Source organism: Neolamprologus brichardi, chromosome 13, assembly GCF_056152115.1.
Source record: "Neolamprologus brichardi isolate AB-2024 chromosome 13, ASM5615211v1, whole genome shotgun sequence".
Taxonomy (NCBI): Eukaryota; Metazoa; Chordata; class Actinopteri; order Cichliformes; family Cichlidae; genus Neolamprologus; species Neolamprologus brichardi.
Window position 1 is genome coordinate 30,305,574 of NC_142116.1, and position 22,000 is coordinate 30,327,573.

Below are 22,000 nucleotides of genomic sequence, written 5' to 3' on the forward strand. Positions count from 1 at the left end.
GTGCAGGCAAGCAGCAGGTTCAGCTGGCTGGGCTTAGATTCTTGCAACACTTAGTCACATGGGCTGATGATTATCTCACACAAATAGGCACACAGAGCAGGGATCTGTGTATTCTGTGATTGCACAAGCCCTTCCCCCTCCCTTTAGAGCTCTCTCCCTGTCGCTCCCTCCGTCTCTCTGCTTCCCTGCCCTTTTCTGTTGTCTCTATTTTTCTCTGTAGTGCACGCCTACACGTAAAGGCACACACTCAGCCAAAGCAAAATTGTCGCTGCGCAGCTACATTTGCGATTTAAGAGGTAGGAAAACACTGATTATTTTTCAAACTACTTCAATTTTCATGTGTTTTATTCTTTAGCCAGTGCTGGTACGCCCCTTCTACAGTACGCCTGTTTATCTCCATTGGATACCTTTGTGTATGTGTGAGGAAGAATGTCTGTGCCTTTGTCACCGCATTTCACAGGCTTGTTCCGACCATTATGGACCTATATTGTGGGAAACTTTCAATGTGGAAGCTGAGGGGATTGCTTGGTGTCCTAGAAGAGCAGTTCTTATTCCAGTCATGTTTGGGCTAGACATTCCTGCTTCCTTTTATTGTTTCTTAATCCTGCCAATTTTTACTAACCCAAGCTGTAATTGCTATTTCTCTCACATATTTGTAGCACTACTCAAGTGTAATATTCTGGATATTTTTACATTTTTAATTTTTTTATTCACAGATGACAAAGAGGATACAGTGTTAGGGAGTCTGCCCCTGCTCAGTTTCCAGATTGGAGGAGTAGAGCTTTCAGAAAACATCACCTGCAAATTTGCCTTTAAGGTCAGTAACTGAACATTACAAAAGGTTCATATGTAATTGCTTGTTATGGAAGAAATACATTGTGTATTGAACAGCATAGATCTATTAAATGACTTTGGAATGTGCAATTGTTGCAATAAATGCATTGGTTCTTATATAATGCTTTTCCATCTTAGCAGTCAAAGCACTTTATTTAATTCGCTTCACTCTCCCATTCATACATGAGTATGTATTTTCTATGTAAGTGCTTATAGCTAACATTCACACTCCAACAGATGCATGCAAGAGCAACTTAGTTAGTAGGTTAGTATTCTGGTAATCGCCAATCTTCTGATTAGCAGATGACCTGCTCTACCTCCTGAGCTAAAGCCACTTCTGTAGTCTTTAGTCTGTAGCTTAGTGGAAAGCAAATATGACTTGGTTCTTCGTATTAGTGTGCTTTGCCTTAACTTATACAACTGATTAATGAAGGTCTTCAGAAAGGTTCTCTTTAGCACAAGATGATTTATATAATGAAATAGGCAGCTGTTATAATATTCCATATAGTGGGATGGTTGTTACCTGTTCTCCTGAGTGATAACAGTTCCTCACAGAACAGTTTTAACCCCTGAGCTCCCTTGTGCAACAAAACGTCTCATTGAAAAAATTGGGATTTGCTAATGTTGGAACTTTGTTGTTGTTTTTTTGTTTTGTTTTTTTGCCTTGGTGTAGTGAAGGATGTTGATTTGGTACTGGCTAATAAAAATGTAATAGCCTTGGGCTGAGGTAATGTTTACATCATAGTGAAAGATTTATGCTTTATTTTCATTTAAAGAAAAGACCTGGGATTAGAACAATGGGTTATTATTAAAATATATTCAGTTATTTTAAATGGTAAATGGACTGATTGTTATATAGCGCTTTTCTACTCTCCCGGAGTACTCAAAACGCTCTATACAACATGCCTCATTCACCCATTCACTTCTAAACACAAGTGCAAACTAATCTACATTCACATGCATTCACACTCCAATGAATGCATCGGAGGGCAACTTGGGGTAGCATCTTGCCCAAGGATATTTGACATGTAGACTGGGGAAGCCAAGGATCGAACCACCAACCTTCCAATCAGTAGCTGATGTGCTCTACCACTTGAGCCACCACACCCCATTTTAATCTTTAGTATATTATGTTTGCCTTTTATTTTCAGCTTTTACTGCAATCACTGTTTTCTTTTTCACTTTTCAGTAGATCTAGGCTTTTCTGTCACTCTTTCTCTTGACTAGTGCAAACTCTGGCTCAAAGTCCAGTTTATGTACCCAGTGTGTACACACACACAAACAAAAGCCCATGTAGGTTTTTTACTGAGTGGAGACAGACTGCTTTTTTTCCCTAAAGAACATGAACTGAAAAAGCTTTTTTTTATTCAGTGTTGTTACAGTACTTAGTACTCTTGTCTCTTTTCCTCATAACTAAGGTATTTGGATTTGGGTGTACAGAGACCATACGGTTACATAATAGCAGGTCCATCAGTGAGTGGTGTACTCGACCAGTTAAGTCAAACTGCAACACGATTAACAAGACATAAAAAAACACAAAGTGTTAAAACGTTAAAACGAACACAGATAATTGTAACTCTTGTTTTCACATTTACAGAAGCATGCGGGAGGTCATTGCTGACCATTTTCAGTGTAGCAAGATTTTTTTCCTTGCTAATAACAAAAATAGATTGGTGAATATGTAATAAAATCTTTCTGTTAAGTTCAGAAAAGTGTTCATTTTGAAACCATGAACATGCACACCAAAATTTGAGGTCCTTCAGTTCGTTGTGTAGTTTTTATGATATAGCTGCATCTGGCTGGGTATGTGTTTATGTATGAGACAGATAATCAAGGCATTTCAGTTTTTTCAGCATGAACTTTGAACTTTGAACCATCAGCATGGTTCAAATACCAGCTCAACTAGCAAGCTCTTGAAACCAGTTTTATCAGCAGATTTACCACCTTCCTGTACAGTGGCGTGGGTTAACCTAGGGTACATTTAAGGGTTTCAGTAAAGTTGACAAATGTGCAAGTAAAAGTTATGTTTCATCTTAGTGTTCAAGCCAAACCAGAATTATTATATTTTAATAGAAATATTTAATCAAATGTCAAAGCACTTTATACAACTTGCCTCATTCAGCCAAGCACTTCCTTCTACTGAAGTGCTTTCTATCTAATATTCATACAGAGGGTAACTTGGTATTAGTATTTTGTCCATGGATATTTGACATGCAGACTGGAGCAGCCATGGATCAAAACCACCAGCCTTTCAATTAGGAAAGGATCTGCGCTACTATCAGAGTTACAGCCACCTGAGAAGAACTCAAGGTTCTATATCATCAATGTCAATTTCTCCTTTATGGCAAATTAGGCTGGCTTGTCAGATATCACAATATCAGCTATTGTGCTAGATTTATCTAAAAGTCTTATGCTGTGGGACTGCATATGACTGACACTTTCTTTTTACTATTCTTAAAGTTAAACTAAGGAGGCAGAAATAGGAGTGGGTTTTAAAAAACGATTTTCCCAAGTCAAATTAATTTTATCTTAAATAAAGCAATATCGATTCATTAAATCTCAAATTGATTTTTTAAATGTAAATCGATTTTGCCAGAATCTCAGGTTAAAGCTCACAAAACTATTTTAATGACCACTAAACAGCTAAAACAGTAAATGAGAGCAGTTACACGGATTCAGCACAAAGATGTAAACACAGATTATTGTTCACCCGATGGCACATACGCAGGCATGCCATCTGAGCTGAAAGCCAACATCTAACAGATTCTAAAGATGCAGGTTTCTTCCCCAAAGTTCACTGAATCAGCAGCAAAAGAAGTCATGAATTCCCTCCACCACAATGAAAATTACACTTCCTGCACAGCTCTCTCTCTCTCAGTGTACTCTACGCATCTGCATGCATCTATCCATCCACCCATTTTCTTACATTTATCTGAGTCGCAGGGGCAGTTGTCACAGCAAGGATACCCAGATCTCTCTCTTGCCACCTCCTCCAGCTTATCTGGGGAAACATGAGGTGTTCCTGGGCCAGCTGATTTGTCCAGTGTCCTGGGTCTGCCCCAAGGCCTCCTCCTAATGGCACATGCCTCAAACACCTCACCTTGTCAGATGCCCAAATCATTGAACCACTTTGGCCCCAGTCCATCTGACAATCTCATGCCTCATGAGCAAGACTCTGATATACTTAAACTCCTCCACTGGGGCAGGCACTTGTCCCTGACCTGAAGTAGAGACTCCACCCTTTTCTGGCTGAGGACCATAGCTTCCGACTTGGATGTTCTCATTCTTATATCTGCTGTTTCACACTCAGCTAAGAACCACTCCAGTGTGAGCTAAAGGCCACTGCCTGATAAGACCAACAGAAGCATACAGAATAATCTGAAAAAATAAGATATGCAATTCTATGGCCACTAAAATGGTAGCCTTTTGCCACCTGGCTAAGGTGAGCAAAATTGGTCACAAAGGGAAGCCCAGGCAGAGTCCAACCTGCACTGGGAATGAGTCTGATTTTCTAGTTCAAAGGTGGGGCCCAGTAACCCTACTCCAGGATACACTTGCTTTTTTCTCTCACAAAGGGGTTGACTGAATTGCTCTTTGTCTAGCCCCTCTTCCAGGACCAGTTTGCTTTGGGAGACCCTGTCAGGGGGTGACTGTGATGAATGTACAGTAAATGTCCTGGTGGTGCGGGACCCAAATGCAGGACTTAAACGAAACAGGATAAACTCAAAGAAGCAGCTATATTGCTGTGAAAAAATCCAAATGAAACATAGAAGGGAAATAAAAACTAAATCTGAAAACTAGAACTAAGACTAGGAACAAACTCAGAAATAACCTGGAGGACAGAAAACATACACAGGAACATGGGATGATGTGTCAACAGGCAAATGAAAACAGGACTAAATATACAGAGGATAACAAGGGAATGAGAAACAGGAGGGAAACACAGCTGGAGCTAATCTGTCATAACAAGACAGAGAGGAAGCAAAACTGAATAAACTAAACATAGGGCAAGGGACTATCAAAGTAAAATAGGAAACATGAGTCACACATTAAGACACGGGACTTGATACTGGGAAGAATAAGATCAGATAAACCTTTATTAGTCCCACACGTGGGAAATTTTTTGGTCACAGCAGAAAGTACATGTTAAGAGCAGTAAAAATTAAGAAAAAAAGAAAAAAAGAGAGTAGAATAAGATAAGATAGAATAACATGCTATACAAAAGGAATAAAATACTTTGCTCTATTGGGAAAATTGCACTTGGTACTGTTGCACATTAGGGAGACAGGGTGAAAGTTATCATTGTGTTTTGGCTGTGTGTGTGTGTCTGTCTGCGCGTGCCTGTGGTCATCTGCAGAGACCATGTTGTAGTCTGACAGCAGTATGAAAGAAAGAGTGAGAGACTGTGGAGTCTCTCCGTCCCACATCGTGGGTGCCGCAGCCACTGAAGGAGCTGCTCAGTGCTGTCAGAGTCTCCTGCATGGGGTGGGAGATGTTGTCCAACAGGGATGACAGCTCAGCCACCATTCTCCTGTCACTCACCACCTCCACTGGGTCCAGAGGGCATCCAAGAACAGAGCTGGCCCTTCGGATCAGCCTGTTCAGTCTCTTCCTGTCCCCAGCAGAGATGCTGCTGCCCCAACAGACCACACCGTAAAAGATGGCAGAGGCCACCACAGAGTCATAGAAGGTCTTCAGGAGTGGGCCCTTCACTCCAAAAGACCTGAGTCTCTGCAGCAGGTACAGCCTGCTCTGCCCTGTCCTGTAGAGGGCGTCTGAATTATGAGTCCAGTCCAGTTTATTGTTCAGATGAACACCAAGGTACCTGTAGCTGTCCATACCTTGGATGTTCAGTGGTTGCAGTGGAGGATGTTTGTGCCTGTGGAAGTCTACCACCAGCTCCTTGTTTTTATTAGTGTTGATCTGGAGGTAGTCCTGCTGGCACCAGTCCACAAAGTCACGGGTCAGTTCTCTGTACTCCTTGTCGTCCTCTATCAGTGATGAGGCCGACTATTGCAGAGTCATCAGAGAACTTCTGCAGGAAGCACTGGGTGGAGTTGTGGGAGAAATCTGCAGTGTAGATGGTGAAGAGGAACGGAGCCAGAACCGTTCCCTGTGGGGCCCCGTACTGCAGACGACCCTGTCTGACACACAGCCCTGAGTTCTCACATACCCCTTTGAGGTCCACACCAAGAAAAAAACGCAAAGGAAAATTTTTTTGTTTGCATTTCTTAATGACTTGGGTGAATAATAACCACAATCAATTTTTTTTTTCAATAGACTCTGTAGTTTTTAAAATATTGATCTCTACCAAATGGTTGAGATGTCACTTAATGGTAAAAGTATGAAATGAAATAATGCAAATACAAGTACAGTAGTTAATACAGTTGAAAAAAATCTAATAAAGGGCCAAATTATAATAAAATTAATAACAAAAACTATCCAGGGCATTTGATACTGTTTATTTCTAGTAACATGCCAGTGAATATTGCTGTTTTCATTCCATCAAAGGAAAGTATTATATCAAACAACAAAATACATATTTTTTTAATCTGCAAATGTGAAAAATGTGCAACAGCACAAAATACTCACATTCAGGCCACTTCTAAATGAATGCTACTGTGCAAAATCATTTTTGTTTTTATAAAAATAAAATAAAAACAGTGCAAATCGAGCACATCTGCTTGTGGTTTTGGTTGTTGGGGTTTTAGGGTGTAACATTTATTCTGTGGTCTTGAAGAGCTGAATCATGGTTGTCTAACTCTAGATGCTGGCTTGTTAACTTGGTTCAGACACAGCCAGGTGGAAACCTTTTGGGAGTTGCGGTTTCTGATCCAGTAGGGCACAGTCCCTCTTGTAGACCAGGTATTCAAGTCAAGGATGTATCCGAACCGTGGAATTTGCCATCTCCTTAACTTGTTAATTATAACTTATTCTGTGACTTAACTTTCTGTTTATTTTAATCTTTGTGTACAGCGCTTTGTGACGGCCTGTCCATGAAAAGCACTTAATAAATAAACTTTACTTACTTACTTACTATAACTTGTCTTATACAGGTGTAATAGCATATCAGAAAGCTTAATTCCCCCCATATGTACAGGGATGAGTGATGGGCATGGAATGGTGATCTTTGTATTGGACTCTTTGCTCCACCGTTTGACCGATGAAAGAGGTATGAACCCACAGGCATTGTTTAGGAGGTTGACACATTTGGTGTCAAACCATTGTATTGCAATCATCAGAGCCTGTAGGTTCTGAGCTGATGTTCTTTTATGGGTTTGCATAGTGGTTTGGCCCCTTAGAGGTAGCTTCTGTTTGTTTTTCACTGAGGGGAGCATTGAAAAATGTAGACCTCCCTTGATACAGCAGCATGTCGTGGATGATGCCAGATAAACTTGCTTGGCAGAACAATTTAAAGCCCCACTCATCTAGTTTGTTTGCAATATAGTGGTGGAGAGTGCCAGCCCTTGTGGCTTCATATGAAACCATGACCTCAAACACACTGTGGTTGAAGGTGGATGGTATCATTAGTATCATGCCACAAGACCATGCGATTTTTAGCCATATAATTGTTTATAGTCCATATAGTACTTGTTAAACATGAAATTAAAATTTTGACAACTTAGTAATATTAATTTACCAGCTACTGTAATTTGGTTAAAAGGAAATCAGTTTTGATATTTCTGATTTCCACATGTTATTCTTGATTTTTACAATAATTGTTAATATAAATTATGGGCAGCACGGTGGCACGGTGGTTAGCACTGTTGCCGCACAGCAAGAAGGTCCTGAGTTCAATTCCACCATCAGGCCGGGGTCTTTCTGTGTGGAGTTTGCATGTTCTCCCCGTGTTTGCGTGGGTTCCCTCCGGGTACTCCGGCTTCCTCCCACCGTCCAAAGACATGCAACTTGTGGGGATAGGTTAATTGGATAATCCAAATTGCCACTAGGTGTGAATGTGCGAGTGAATGTGAGCGTGAATGGTTGTCTGTCTCTGTGTGTTGGCCCTGCAACAGACTGGCGACCTGTCCAGGGTGTACCCCGCCTCTCGCCCTATGACAGCTGGGATAGGCTCCAGCACCCCCCGCGACCCTGAAAAGGATAAGCGGAAGCGAATGGATGGATGTTAATATTAACTCAGAAAGTTACAAAAACGACTTACTGAGGAAATTCACCATATTCTTGCTGTGCAAACACTTAATGTGATTTATCAATAGCAACGGATAAACACAATGGGTCTAGTGGTCTGACTTTATGTCAAAAAATCAATTTAAATAACATTAAGGTTATATCAGCAGTAGCACCATAAAGTGACAAATCAACCGTTTGGTTGACCACTTTTTTAAAAAATTATTAAACATTTAATTTCACTCTTTTAATGCTGTCAAGTGACATACATCTGTTTAGTAAGTCATGTAACACTATCATATATCAAAAGATTATATCATCCTACCTTAGTTTCATCAAAAACACTCAAAATATGTTGGATAGATTTTTGTTTCTGACTTCCTGGTTGGGAGAGGTATAAGAAGACCCAACAGTTTAACAGTTTCCATTCACAGTGCCTTCTGGTTGATTTTCTTTTTTTTCTTTTTTTTGGCATTACAGATGTAAAACTATTGGTAGAAAAGACTCAATAAGGAAGGTCAATTTCAGTGAAAGCCTCAGTTAGATATATGGCCTGAAAATGTGCTCTACCATATCGTTGAGCAGAACGCCAAAGGGATACTGTGGTCGGTCAGTGAGGTAGTCCAGTATCCATGTTGTAAGGTGATGGTCCACTCCTGAGTTCTCCAGCTTGTCCATCGGGACCGTGGGCAGAATGGTGTTAAAGGCACTGGAGAAATCAAAGAACATGATTCTCACAGTGCTCCCAGCGGGCTCTAAGTGAGAGAGGGAACAATGTAGGAGATGAATGAAAGCATCATCCACTCCAGTGCCAGGCTGGAAAGTGAACTGAAGTGGGTCCAGTGATGAGCTCACCAGGGCTAGAAGCTGTAACAGGACCAGCTGCTTCAAGGTCTTCAAGAGGTGGAATGTCAGAGCCACCGGCCTGTAGCTGCTGAGGTCCTTGGGGCGTGAGGTCTTTGGCACTGGCACAACACAGAAGGTTTTCCAGAGCTGTGGGACTCTCCCCAGCCTCAGCCTCCGGTTGAAGAGGTGCTCCATCACCCCACACAGTTGTCTGCGCAGGACCTGCGGACCCTTGAGCTGATGCCATCTGGACCCACTGCCTTCTTGGCTTTAATCCTCCTCAGTTCACTCCTAACCTGGGTAGTTGAGAGAGACAGGCAGGAATCTTGTGCAGGATGTGTACTGGGTGCTGTTGTTGGGGATGGGGAGTAGTGCCTGTGGTGAGTGGAGGAGGTGTGAAGTGGCTGAGGTTTCAGAGGTGGAACAGCAGCAGTGGGGGTGGGTGAGTCTGCAGCCGATGTTGGAGACTGCATCCTGGATGAATCAAACCTGTTAAAGAAAAGAGTCAGTTCATTTGTCCGCCTCACATCCCCCACAGGCAGAGAGTTTTGATCTTTGTGGCCCGAGATGGTTCTAAGACCTCTCCAGACTTTACTGACATTATTCTGCTGAAGGTGGTTCTCCATCTTCAACAGACTTAAGAACATAGCTGACTGGGGAGACAGAAAGAAAACACAGAAAACAGATACAGGAGATAAACGAACATGAAGACAAGCGAGACTAGATATGAAACGTAGGATACAGGGGAAGCACAGTAACAGAAACGTAGGGATTAGAATCTATCAATATAATCTGAGCAGAATAATAAAACAACTAGAAATCCAAATGATTAAAGTAGAAACCTAAACAATACCAGTAAAAACCTAAGGAACAGAAACACTGGATCATAGACCCAGTACCATGACAGTAAAGGACTGTGTTAGACTGGTCCACAGTGGCTGTGGTGTTCATAGTCAGTGTAGCTCAGATGTATTCGAATTTAAACTGAACATGCTTAGATTTATTCACAGAATTCAATACTGTTTATTCTGTCTAGTAAAAACAGCATAAACAGTATATTGTAAGTGTAGGGAATGGAATTGAGCTAAGCTGCTTTTATCTTATTGAATTCAGTTCCACTAAGAGCAGTAAACCTTTAAGTAGTTTCATGATCACAGCTGATCCGTTGATCACAGACTGTGAACAAAATAAAATCCATTTGAACTCACAAAAGAAATTATTTTTATTTGTGATCATTTCACTATACTGTGTCACTACAACCAAACTGAAGATTTTCCCTCCCACTAAAACCACTTTATTGCTCTAATATATTAAGTTTCCTGTTCAGGTGTGGGGGCAAAGTAAAAAGAAAAGTTTGTATTCCCATGGACTAATACAGCATTAGGTTTATTTAGCTGTAGTTTTACTTTTACTGGAGTCTTTTTTCACGCACGTATCTATGCTTCAGCTTAAGTAAATAATTTCTGTACTTTTGCCACCCCTATCTTTATGATTTGACAAAATAACTGTATCTAATATTCAATTCCTTTTTATGTAACATGAGTACACTTTCTGTTTCCGAATATTAGCTCTATTGCTACCCTGTCCAATATTCTCCTGCCCTTCTGATTTGTGGTGAAGTGCTACTATACTAGTATTAGTAATTGTAGTCAGAAGAGATTTGTATATTTCTTGTGAGCATTAGCTTACTTTGTCTATCACTCTTGTCAATATATATATTCCTGCACTCTCTCATAGTACAAGGGGTGGCTGTAGAGCAGGTCATCTACTGATCAGAAGGTTGGTGGTTCAATTCCTGGCTTCTCCTAGTCTGCATGCCAAATATCCTTGGGCAAGATACTAACCCCGAATTGCTCCCAGATGCATCCATCGGAGTATGAATGTGTGTGTGAATGTCAGTTAGAAAGCACTTAGAAAATGTGCTGGTGTGAATGGGTGAAAGCACACGTTGTGTAAAGCGCTTTGAGTGTTCAGAAGAGTAGAAAAGCACTATACAAGAACTAGTCCATTTACCATATTCCAGGAGCCTGTGTTTCATTTCAGCTGTGTTGTTGTGTATTGTAGACTATACTATTTTTACTGTTTATCATTGTTATCACCTTGTTGGATCAGTAAAATATTTATTTAATGTGAATAGCATTCATTTGAATAACACTGACTACAATGAAAATTTAGCTGTAACCACAAAAAAGAAAGTTATTTTACTGCTTTTATAGGAGCTCAAACCCAACCCAAGGACGTACCAGGCTTAGACTGCACTGTGGTTTTAGTGTTTTTCAGAGTGTTCAGTGGTTAGGAATTTATTTTTTTTTGTTTATTGAGCTTCATTTATGCAAGTAATGTACTTAGGTCTAAGGTGAAGGGCACAGAAATATTTTATAGATGCATTTACATTTTGTTATATAAAAGACAAAAACAATTGCATCCATAAGTATTTGACCTGATTTTGCTTCTTATTAAAAAGTGCTGAAGTTTAATTACATTTTTTGTTTAATTCAGGTTCTTTTTTTTCTACTTTTGAAGAGGTTTTATGTAGTGTGCTATTGTCTGCTTCATCTCTAGTTCACTGAAGCATATTATTGCCACCTTAGTATTTTCTTTATTGGCTTTGTTTTTCCTTTGTTTCTTCTCTATTTGTTCTTCCTTTCTTCCATCTTTCATTGTTTCTCCCCATATGGAATATGGATATATATAGATATATATAAATCTTATAAAGTTTTTATCTGTCTTGTATGAAACTTGTATAAAAAGCATACAAGAGCGAAAACAGATATAAGATCCCTTGAAAAATTATATAATGAAACTTGTATGTTTTGTATACTTACTAAAAAAATATATGAAAGTAATGAGAAAGTGGCCACTTTCATGAGTAAATCATATATGTTTTTACTATTTCTTTTCCATATGGGTCAGTCTTAAGTTTCCAGTGAGGAAACGTGAAACTGGAAACCTTACTATGTTTTTGCTCTATTGTCATTCCATTTCTTATCTCATCTTTTTAGCCTTTTTTTAATTTATTTAATTTTTTCTGCTTCCCAATCTAATGCCTTTGCCTAAATGCATTTTCATTTTCATTTTGTGTTAGTTTTGGTAGTAAGTATAACAGCAAATAGTATACAGTAGATTTAAAAAGTATACAATAATTGTAAGTAATATGTTCATGATTTAAGAAAGGAGCAAAGAATGGAGGGATCAGTAACTTCTTCTCCTTCTTTCATTTTCTGCTCTTTAGAAAGAAAGAAAGGACAGCAAAGAAGAGTTATACATACACGTACATGCACACACATGCTCTGCCCCAACCTCTGTTGCTAGGTTACTGCTGCGTCTTAATATTCAGCCATTTCACACAGTTGCATCACCCTCTGTGAGTGCTGGAGGTGGAGTCTCATGATGTTCCACCGTGGAAGGAAATGACTCTTGTTTATGAGTGACATCATGTCCTCTATCCACATTAGAGGACATCTTCTCTACACACACACACATTGTGTTTTCAGGCAGTATGCTTTAAAATTAGAACCGCAAATGAAAAGGAGGTATGAAAAATGTGTCCAACACTAAATCTACATCCCAGAATTTAAATTGGACTGACAGATATGAGTTTCTTGAAATATGAAGAATTACCTGTGTAGCAAAAATGGATTGATTATGTCATTATTTGAAATAACTACAGTACTAGATAAAGCAATTATTAATATTTGGTAGCTATTTAAAGCATTGTGATCCATAGTGCACAGTGTGTTGAAGCTAGAGTATAGTGCAGCATTTTATAAAGAGCAGTGACTGGTGGCTTTTGTCACAGCTAATCTTTTCCTCCCCTCTGTTTTTTTCCTCCCACTTTCATCTACACACACGAAGGCTTTGTCTTTTTGTTTTATTTGGAAACGCAGTTGGTAACAACATTAATATCCCAAAAGTTGTTTCTGTTCATCTGGACGTAGCGTTTTCAGTGGGAGAAACATTTTGTCACTCATCCAAGTGACTTCTTCAGTTTCAGCTGACTGCAGGTTTCCAACAATATAAACAGGACATTTGCATAATGACTGAAACCAGCCCACTGAATGATTCATGGTCTGGGAGGTCAGTTCTTGATCATTATTATGCAAATTGGCATGACCATTGATCAACAACAACTGATCAATGGCCATGAGTACCATTCACAGAGAGTTGGGGAATGGGTACAATCACAGCATTAATATTTTATGTCTTACTCTAATTTAGAACTTCCTGCAAGGAATCCACTATTATCTCTGTTGCACTGAACTGCATGTCATTTTTTTCAGTTATTACCTGCATGTCATCTCTATTCTTCGTCCTGCTTTAGTTCATAAAGTTTCACTTTCACCTCAAGAGAACATGTAAGGATTCTGGCATGCTACTGAGCAAAGCTAATCAGAAACTATACCCAGGATAATACTGAGCTATTAGCACTTTGGACTAGTTTGCATTCTAATTTTATTATTAAACAAAACCACACTCTGGGAATATGGTGGCACCACTAACCCATGAGCGTTTCAGAATAAAAGAAGAAAAAAAAAACACGTTATTTTATTTTATAATTCATAAAAGCCAGCTACCAATACTAATGTGCTTTTATTATTACATTTATAGAAAAATAATAAGTGTCAAAATTACTGCCTGCAGGATAGCAGTCATAGTTTGTGTCACAATCTGGTTGTAGGAACTCAGGCGCAGAGCAGTTAGACGTCTCCAAAAAACAGTTTATTTACAGCACCAGTGCACAGTATATCCAGTGAAGGGAATCCAAAACTCCAGGGAATCACAGGGTAGCTCTCTCACACTCACACACGTTCACACGGCAGGGAGGTCACAGGTCCGGGGAGGAAGGTCTGCAGCAGAAAAGAAGGGAAGTCACAAACTAATCACAAATCTCAAATTACTAAGCACAAGTTCACAGGAGCTGCGAGAAACACTAACGTCAGTAGTACAATCATCCAGCGACGAGAGGATCTGTGTTCCAGCCTCAAATAGTGCTCCCGGTGATGACAGGTGATTGTTGTCAGGTGTGTGGGCCAAGGGCGGGAGCCCACAGTAAGCTCCGCCCAGGCAGAGAGAGAGAGAACCAAAACAGCACATGTAGCTTCGTGGGGCCGGCCGGGCAGGCACGGAGACCATGACAGTTTGAGACTGAGTTGAATGTGTTGCATCTCTTTGTTTCACTCTGCAGGTGTGGAAGGAAGAGGAGAAAAGTGAAAAAGGCAATTTAAAGCGTTTATTTGATTTTGCATTCAGGTGGAGCATGTCGGGACCAGGACATACTATTTCAGCACAGACAGCTATGCAGAACAGGAAGAGTGGATCAGAGCCCTGAGTGATGCTGCTGAGGTCAATAGTCAACCAAGAAACAGGTGTTGTTCACACACACACATGCATGGAGCTCTAAAGAGATTGAAAATGTGACGTCATTTCGGGGTAAAACCGCAAAGGATTGTGGGTACGAGTGGCAAGCGGTACTAGCGCATGCAGGCTTTCACGTGAAAACAGTTACACAGCGATAAAAAGAAACACAAAGAATGGCAAGAAGCTGTTGTATTATTAACTGCAATAGCCGGTCGCATAATACTCACGGGAAGCCGACGGGTAAAGAGATCGTTTTTTATCGGATTACGTCGTGGAAGAGAAATTGTTTAAGCCATGTTTCCGAAGTAACAAAGAGCCGACGGATGGCCTGGATTGCAGCCATTTGAAGACCAAATATAACGTCCCAGAACATCCAGCTCACATGTTAGTCTGCTCCAAGCATTTCCACAAAGGTCAGTCTTCTGTTGTAGTTATTGCGTAATTTATCATAACATAATTGTTGATGTATATTACAATCAAGTCTTATATTGATTTGAATTGAATTCATTGCGCTATGCTGCTTTGTTCACTGTGGCTTTGCGGGCTATTATTTCTTGTGTTTTGTAGGAAAACCAGCCTACAAAATGCTGGAATGAGATCCAGACTGGGCCCCTCTATCAGCCTGGGTCATACCGAGTTTAAAGCTGCTACCACAGCGAGATTTGAGAGAGAGAGAGAGCGATATCAAAACAGCCACAAAAAGTCCCGCATATATGTGCCCAAGTGTTGTATTGAAGCAATCAAGTGATGAATAACTGTTTTCCAGTTTGTTGGTTTGCAATGGGTTATTTTTGTTGCATTGTTGATTTGTTTTTCACTGAAGCAGCTAATAAACCGTGATGGAGTACAATTTTGCCTCTTTCTTGTAAGATTCTATAATAGAACGAAACAATAATGCCAGTTATAAATAAAGACAATAATTGAATGAATTACAAAACACTAATTTTATTTCTAATAGATCTGAAAATGTTGTGTAATACTGCAACCTGAAACGACAACTAGATTGCGTTGGCCTGTACAGGAGATAAAGGGGGGAAAATTAACAACAGCTGTGAAATGGAATAGTCCAAATCACCAAAGTAAGTGAGTGTATGCACTCACACTTAGGACCATATAATAATAAATATCTGCGTGATGAAAGTTGGGCAGCACGCTAATGTCCTTACACCACTCTGTATGCTCGTATGTTCTGTATGCTTTTGATTTTTTCCTCGTACTTTTCTTTGCCTTTTCGTCACGTTTGTCTTTGTACGGACCTGCCGTGTTCTCCTTCGTTTTGTACATAACTGTTTTTGGGCCAAATAAAATGCAAGTAGGGATTAAAACCGGTGCTGGAAATGCTAGTGCTTGATGCAGTGTTTTGATTTTGTTGCCACTCGTACCCACAATGCAATGTGCGAAAGTCACGTGGTCTGGCAATCTCTATACATGCACTTGAAAATATATTCAGCCATAGTCTATTGGGCCAATTTATTTGAACCTATCCAGATGCCCAGTCAGATTGGTATGAATGCAAGCCAGGCAAGAGATAAATGGAAAATTTGGATCATGTTGTTATTTTGCATGAAAAGAGCAGAAATGTACAAAAGGTCAACTTATCCCCAAGGCCATAGCCAGGGCATAATTGTAACCACATAGCAGATCCATTTTTATCAGCAAATACAGACTCCTTTCCTAAAACCAGTGAATGGACAACTTGGTTATTGATCGTATACGCAATCTCTATCAGTCCTAACTACAGTACAAGGGCCAAGGCTGTGAATTACTACAGAATAAATAGTGACAGTGGCACAATTTGACATGAAATGAAAATAATATTTTAATGATGCAACTTAGCAGGTGAATAGACTTATGTGGCTCAGAAAATTAATGTTTTTGATCATACATTACAAGATCTGAGTGAGTATTTGTTCTGTGTCTGTGTTAGCTTGCCATCACCAGTGTGTGAATGTGTGCGTGAATGGGCGGATGACTGGATGTGCAAAGCGCTTTGGGGTCCTTAGGGACTAGTAAAGCGCTATACAAATACAGGCCATTTACCATTACACAATTTAGAAATGTTGATGTCACAGATCACTTTCATATTTTAAAGATTGATCCAGCCATCCATTCTCTTCCCCTTATCAGGGTCACGGAGAGAGGCAGGGTACATCCTGGACAGATTACAAGCTTAATGCTAATACTGATTAAATGCAGAGAGGTGTATAAACACATAGTGAGTGGAACAGGTGACTGAAGAAGAAATACTCTATGCATAATAGAAATCCCCCAGTAGCCTACACCTATTGCAGTGTAACGCGGGAGAGGAGGATTCAGGGTCACCTGGTCCAGCCCTAACTATATGCTTTAGCAAAAAGGAAAGTTTGAAGCCTAATCTTAAAAGTAGAGATAGTGTCTGTCTTCTGAATCCAAACTGGAAGCTGGTTCCACAGAAGAGGGGCCTGAAAACTGAAGGCTCTCCCTCCCATTCTACTTTTAAATACTCTAGGAACAACAAGTAAGCCTGCAGTGTGAGAGGGAAGTGCTCTAATGGGGCAAGGAACCCTGTGGAACTCCATTATTAACCCTAGTGTGTGAAGACGACTCTCACTTTACATAACCAAATTGGAGTATATTAGATAGATATGATACAAACCACTGCAGTGCAGTACCTGTAATACCTACAGTGCGCTTTAATCGCTCTGGAGTTCCTATGCCCATCAACTCCTCCAGCTCAATCAGGGCGACACCAAGTCAGTCCCATGCTAGCGAGAGATATAATCTCTCAGCAATCCTAGGTGTGCCCCAGGGCCTCCTCCTAGTAGGGCATACCCAGAATACCTTACCTACGAGTCATACTGGAGGCATCCTATTCAGATGCCTGAACCACCTAAACAGACTCCTTTCGAAGTGGAGGAGCAGTGGCGCTACTCCAAGGCCGTCTTAAGTAACCAAGCTCCTCACCCATCTCTAAGGCAGAGCCTTGCCGCTCTTCGAAAAAAACCTAATTTCTGCCAGTTGTATTCTTGACCTCATTCTTTCGTCCACTACTAACTGCATGTGACCACAAGCGAGGGTATGAATGTAGACTGACTGGTAAATCGACAGCTTTGCTTTAATGCTCAGCTCTCTCTTCACCACAACAGATGCAAATGGTGCCCCATTCGATCTGCTAATCTCACCATCCACTCTCCCCTCACTCAGGAACAAGACTCGAGATATGTGGACTGCTCCACTTGGGGCAGTAACTCTTTCCTTGTGACAAGTTATTGCTATTAACTATTATTTAATTTTATGGCTACTTCTTGTATTTACCTTGTGTTCCATCTAATTTTTGCTGGTCTTTTGTTGGTTTCAAGCAATATCTCACTTTGCTTTATTTTTCTTTTTTTCTTTTTCTTTTTCTTTTTCTTTTTTTTTGGGGGGGGGGTGGGGGGGGGGGGTGCTATCTTGTTGCTTTTTTAAATGTATGAATGCTGTTATTAGTTATTATTTTGACCAAAGCTCATTTCAATTGAGGGTGTGTGGGAGTTTGGCCAACCAGTCTACATGTGTTTTGTGGCAATCGACCAGGTCCCTGGAGGAAACCTGTGGGGCTGCTTTGGGCGTACAGGGTGTCTGTCCAGTCGATGCAGGCCATTTAGACCCTGTACAACTGCAGCAAGATCTTGGTTGTATTGCCGGCAGTGAATCAGACTAGTTTATGGTGTGTTTTAGACTGCCAGGGCTGCTCTTTGTCACCAATTCTGTTTATAGTTTTTTTTTTAATTAGTTTTGATAAAACTGCCATAAAAATAATTCCATCTGAGCTCAACATCAGTGATCAGGTGGATTTTATTCCAGTTATAGTCCCATAAATCATGAAAGAAAGCTTGCTCACAGAAATGCTTCAAATCTTATTTAAAAACTATTTGTGGTCTCGATTTTGGGAGCTTCAGTTGTTTGACTACAGCTATCAGACAGTGGTCACTGATATAATTTGCAAAAAACCCAGTGTGAGAATATTTATATGGCGTGTCAGTTAAAAATAAATCTATAAGTGACGACTTTTATGGGCATTTAGTAGGGATGCAACGATACCAATTTTTTCAAACCGATACGATACCGATACTTGGATCTGAGTACTTGCCGATACTGAGTACAAAAAACGATACTTCTACCACACACACACACACTGCCCGTGGATTTTCTCTTGACATTTTTCATCGCTTTTCCAAAACCTGAGTTAAAGTTGGCTGTTCCACTGCTGACATTTTGTTTAGCCTAGCTACAGCAGCCTCCAGTTTCTCTTTTTTATCTGGAGCTGCCAGTCTCACTCGTCTAACCCTGTGCCTGTTTAGCGCTGTTTTGGATGTCCCCCTAGTGACCAATCTAAAAAACTACAACAGAAATGACCAGCCACCCTCTGACTAATGAAACAAGTTAGTATCGGTTCATGGTATCGGTTAACTTTTACAAGTATGAGTACACACACATTTTACAGTATCGGCCCGATACCCGATACCAGTATCGGTATCGGTGCATCCCTAGCATTTAGGATTTGGATGAGTTGTAAATTAGTTGTGTGAGATTGTATGAATCAAACATAGATTTAAAAAAGTCTGAGGCAGAAGACGACCAGTCCCAGTTGAACTCTTCAGCCAGCACAATTTCATCAAAATCTAATGTAGATATTTTTCACTAAATGAAATTCAAGCCTCACTACTAGCCGAGAGGGGTCTGTAACAGCCCACAATGGTGATAAAATAGCCTTTGAAAACCTCCAAAAGTTGATTCTGTTCATCTGGACGTAGCGTTTTGTGGGAGAAACGTTTTGTCACTCATCCAAGTGACTTCTTCAGTCTCAGCTGACTGCAGGTTTCCCCAATCTTATAAACAGTACATTTGCATAATGACTGAAACCAGCCCACTGATCAATGGTCATGAGAATTTGCATAATTAAGATTAAGGAACTGAACTTAATTAGGAACTTTTTTACATAAATTGCAAAACCGCCACCCTGGGGCAGTCGCAACAGAAAAGCCGTTATTGTCTGTCAGGAATTGATTTTGTAAGCCAGGTTTCCAATCATATAAGGATATCCATATCTAATGCTTTCATCCAAATTTTCATGAAATCAAGTTTAGGAAGAAGACTTCTGACGTGTAAATGAATAACACCCCATATACCAAAATTGGTATGGTCAAGATCTGGCCCACACAATGTGCTTACACATGGCCCACATACTGCAAAGAATGACGGCCCTTTGGTGGCCCAGATCAGGTTTGCCAGAGGTGGCCCACACATGGGCCAGCACAAGGCCAGCTGCAGACACACTGCTGGTCCTGTGCTGGCCCAGAACAGTTTCGGCTCTGGCCACAGATGTCAGCTTAATTTGTACCTTAAACAAGCCATGTAATAGCAACATGTGCTGGAACATAATAGTGCAAAAGTAACATGAAGAAACTCTGTTCAGACAGTGAATGGACTGATTGTTATATATAGGGATGGGTATCGTTTAGGTTTTATCCGATACCAGTACCAAACCGGTACTTTTGAAACGGTGCCGGTGCTTAAACGGTGCTCGAACCGGTGCTTAAAGAATAGAGAACATAAAATTTGTCGAAAACCTCTCATGTTCAGCTGTTTTTTTGTAAAAACATAACAATGCTAGCCTTTTCATCAGCTATAGGGCATATATGGTATCACTCTTGGCTGGAAGCAGTGCTTAATCAATGGAAAAAAAAACAAACTTTGTCCAAAAACCTCTCATGTTTAACTGTTTTCCACTTTTTCTTTGGTCATTTTAGCCTTTTTGGCCAGGGTGAAGGGAGTATCTGCCATCAAACAAGAAGACAGCCGCATGTAACTACGACGGTGTTTGCTAGTTCACCTTACATGCATTCATGTAATAACGTGGTTAGCCTACTCAATGTAAATTACACACGAACAACATTAAGCTATTCACACAGAGAAGAACGGCTGCTGCTGCATCATCATCCTCATCATTTCTGCTACACTGGCAGGGCTAGGGGCCAGGACTCTCCTCTTCGGGTTTTGAGGGGATGTTGCTAACTCCGGGTCCGATAACAGGCACCACACCCGCAATAGATATGCACGGTGTGAGGTCTCGCAGCAATCTATCAAATATGGTGCATTTCTCGGCTTTTAAAAAAACGCTATGCGTCGCCAGGTGTTTCATCGGATTTGAGGTGTTACCTCCTTTGACAGTATCACAGTATCAGCTTAAAGCACTTGTTGCAGCTGCTGAGTTTGCATCTTTTGCTGTGAAGTACAGCCAGACTTTTGACCGCTTTGCCTTGGGCATTTTTAATCTGTAGCTCTGCTCTAAAAGAACGTACGTACCTGGACCCGCCTACTATCCTCGGAAACGTAAAATGCTAGAATCTAAAGTGTATCACATCTCAGGAAAAAAAAGCACCGAAATGTGCGCTACTTTTCGGTCTGGTTACTACCGTTTATGTCAGAACCGGTGCCATGATGGCACCAGATACCGGTACCCATCCCTAGTTATATAGTGCTTTTCTACTCTCCCAGATTACTCCTAACTACATTCATACACATTCACATTCTTGACATACAGACCAGAGCCAGAGATCAAACCACTAACCTTTTGATCAGTAGGTGACCTGCTCTACCTCCTGAGCTACAGCCACCCAGTGCTAAACCTGAGTAAACCCTCACTAGGTTTTGGATAAAGTGTACACTCATAAACCTGTCAAACCTGCATTTGAGAAGTTGGCTACCATAGCAGTATAGTATTGCAACATAGCATTTGGGTCTTCTAACTAAAATAGGAAAATAGGAATATAAATAGTGCCATCATGGCCAGACCTGGCCCACATCTGGTTGACATACACCCTGCCATGACACCAGTCAGTCAGAAGTGCCAACTTGATGCCGGATCCAAGCCAGTCCTGTTTCCTATGAGCCTGGGCCACATAAACCAAACCACAATCTGGCCAGATGTGGCATGCCATCACATAAACAGTGAAATCTACACCAGGCCTGGCCCATATCTCTATGACATACCACTTACCATGCCAGAAGTCAGCCAGCAATGGGTGATGGTGGAACCTGGCTGTGAAAAAATATCTAGACATCGCTAAGTGGTAGCCTTCAGGCTTCATCAGGTGGTGACCACCAGTTTGCACTGGAGCTTTTTGTGGCCGAGTGTGAAACGGCGGGAATAATAATTAACACCTCCAAGTCTGAAAGGGCAGAGCACCGACTGCAGATCAGGGCGGAGTTATACCCCCCAAGCGGTGGAGCTGAAGTATCTCACAGTTTTGTTCCCAACTAAGGGGAGAATGGAACACTCCCTCACGTCATCTGTCAACCTGAGATAATACAATACATGAGCTCTGTTGTGGCAATGAGAGAGCTGGGAATAAAAGCGAGGATGTATTTTTACCAGGCAATCTGTGTTCCTATTCTCACCCTATGGTCACAAGCTTTCATTAGTGAATGAAACAATGAGGTTGTGGACACAAGTGGCATAAATTTCTTTAGAAGAGTGGCTAGGCACTCCCTTAGAGATAGGGTGAAGAGCTTGGTTATTCAAGAGGGACACAATGTAGAGCGGCTGCTCCTCTACTTCTGCTTCTGTGCCAGTTGAGGTAGTTGGGCATCAGACTAGGATTCCTCCTGGACGCTTCCTTGGTGAGCTATTCCAGGCATGTCCTACCAGGATAAGGCCCTGGAGCAGGACAAGGCCCTGGCGCAGACCAAGGACTCAGCAACAACAGAAACTACTATTATTAAATAAATAAGTGGGGTAATATCGGTAACAGTGACTCTTGACTCTTTGGTGCCGTACTCTGCTTGATCTTTTGGTGTCAGATCCAGTGCTGTT

At 40.9% G+C, this 22,000-nt stretch overlaps 1 protein-coding gene across 4 annotated transcripts in view; it reads left to right on the forward strand.

Moving 5' to 3' along the window:
* Positions 1-400: 400 nt before the first annotated feature.
* Positions 401-22,000, forward strand: part of plekha6 (pleckstrin homology domain containing A6) — a 54,641-nt gene continuing 33,041 nt past the window's right edge. For all 4 annotated transcript variants that reach the window (XM_087850440.1, XM_087850443.1, XM_087850441.1 and 1 more), the window contains exons 1-2: positions 401-817; positions 14,059-14,174. In XM_087850440.1, the coding sequence (XP_087706566.1) occupies positions 416-817; positions 14,059-14,174 (518 nt within the window). In that variant the 5' untranslated portion in view covers positions 401-415. The remainder of the gene's footprint in view (positions 818-14,058; positions 14,175-22,000) is intronic.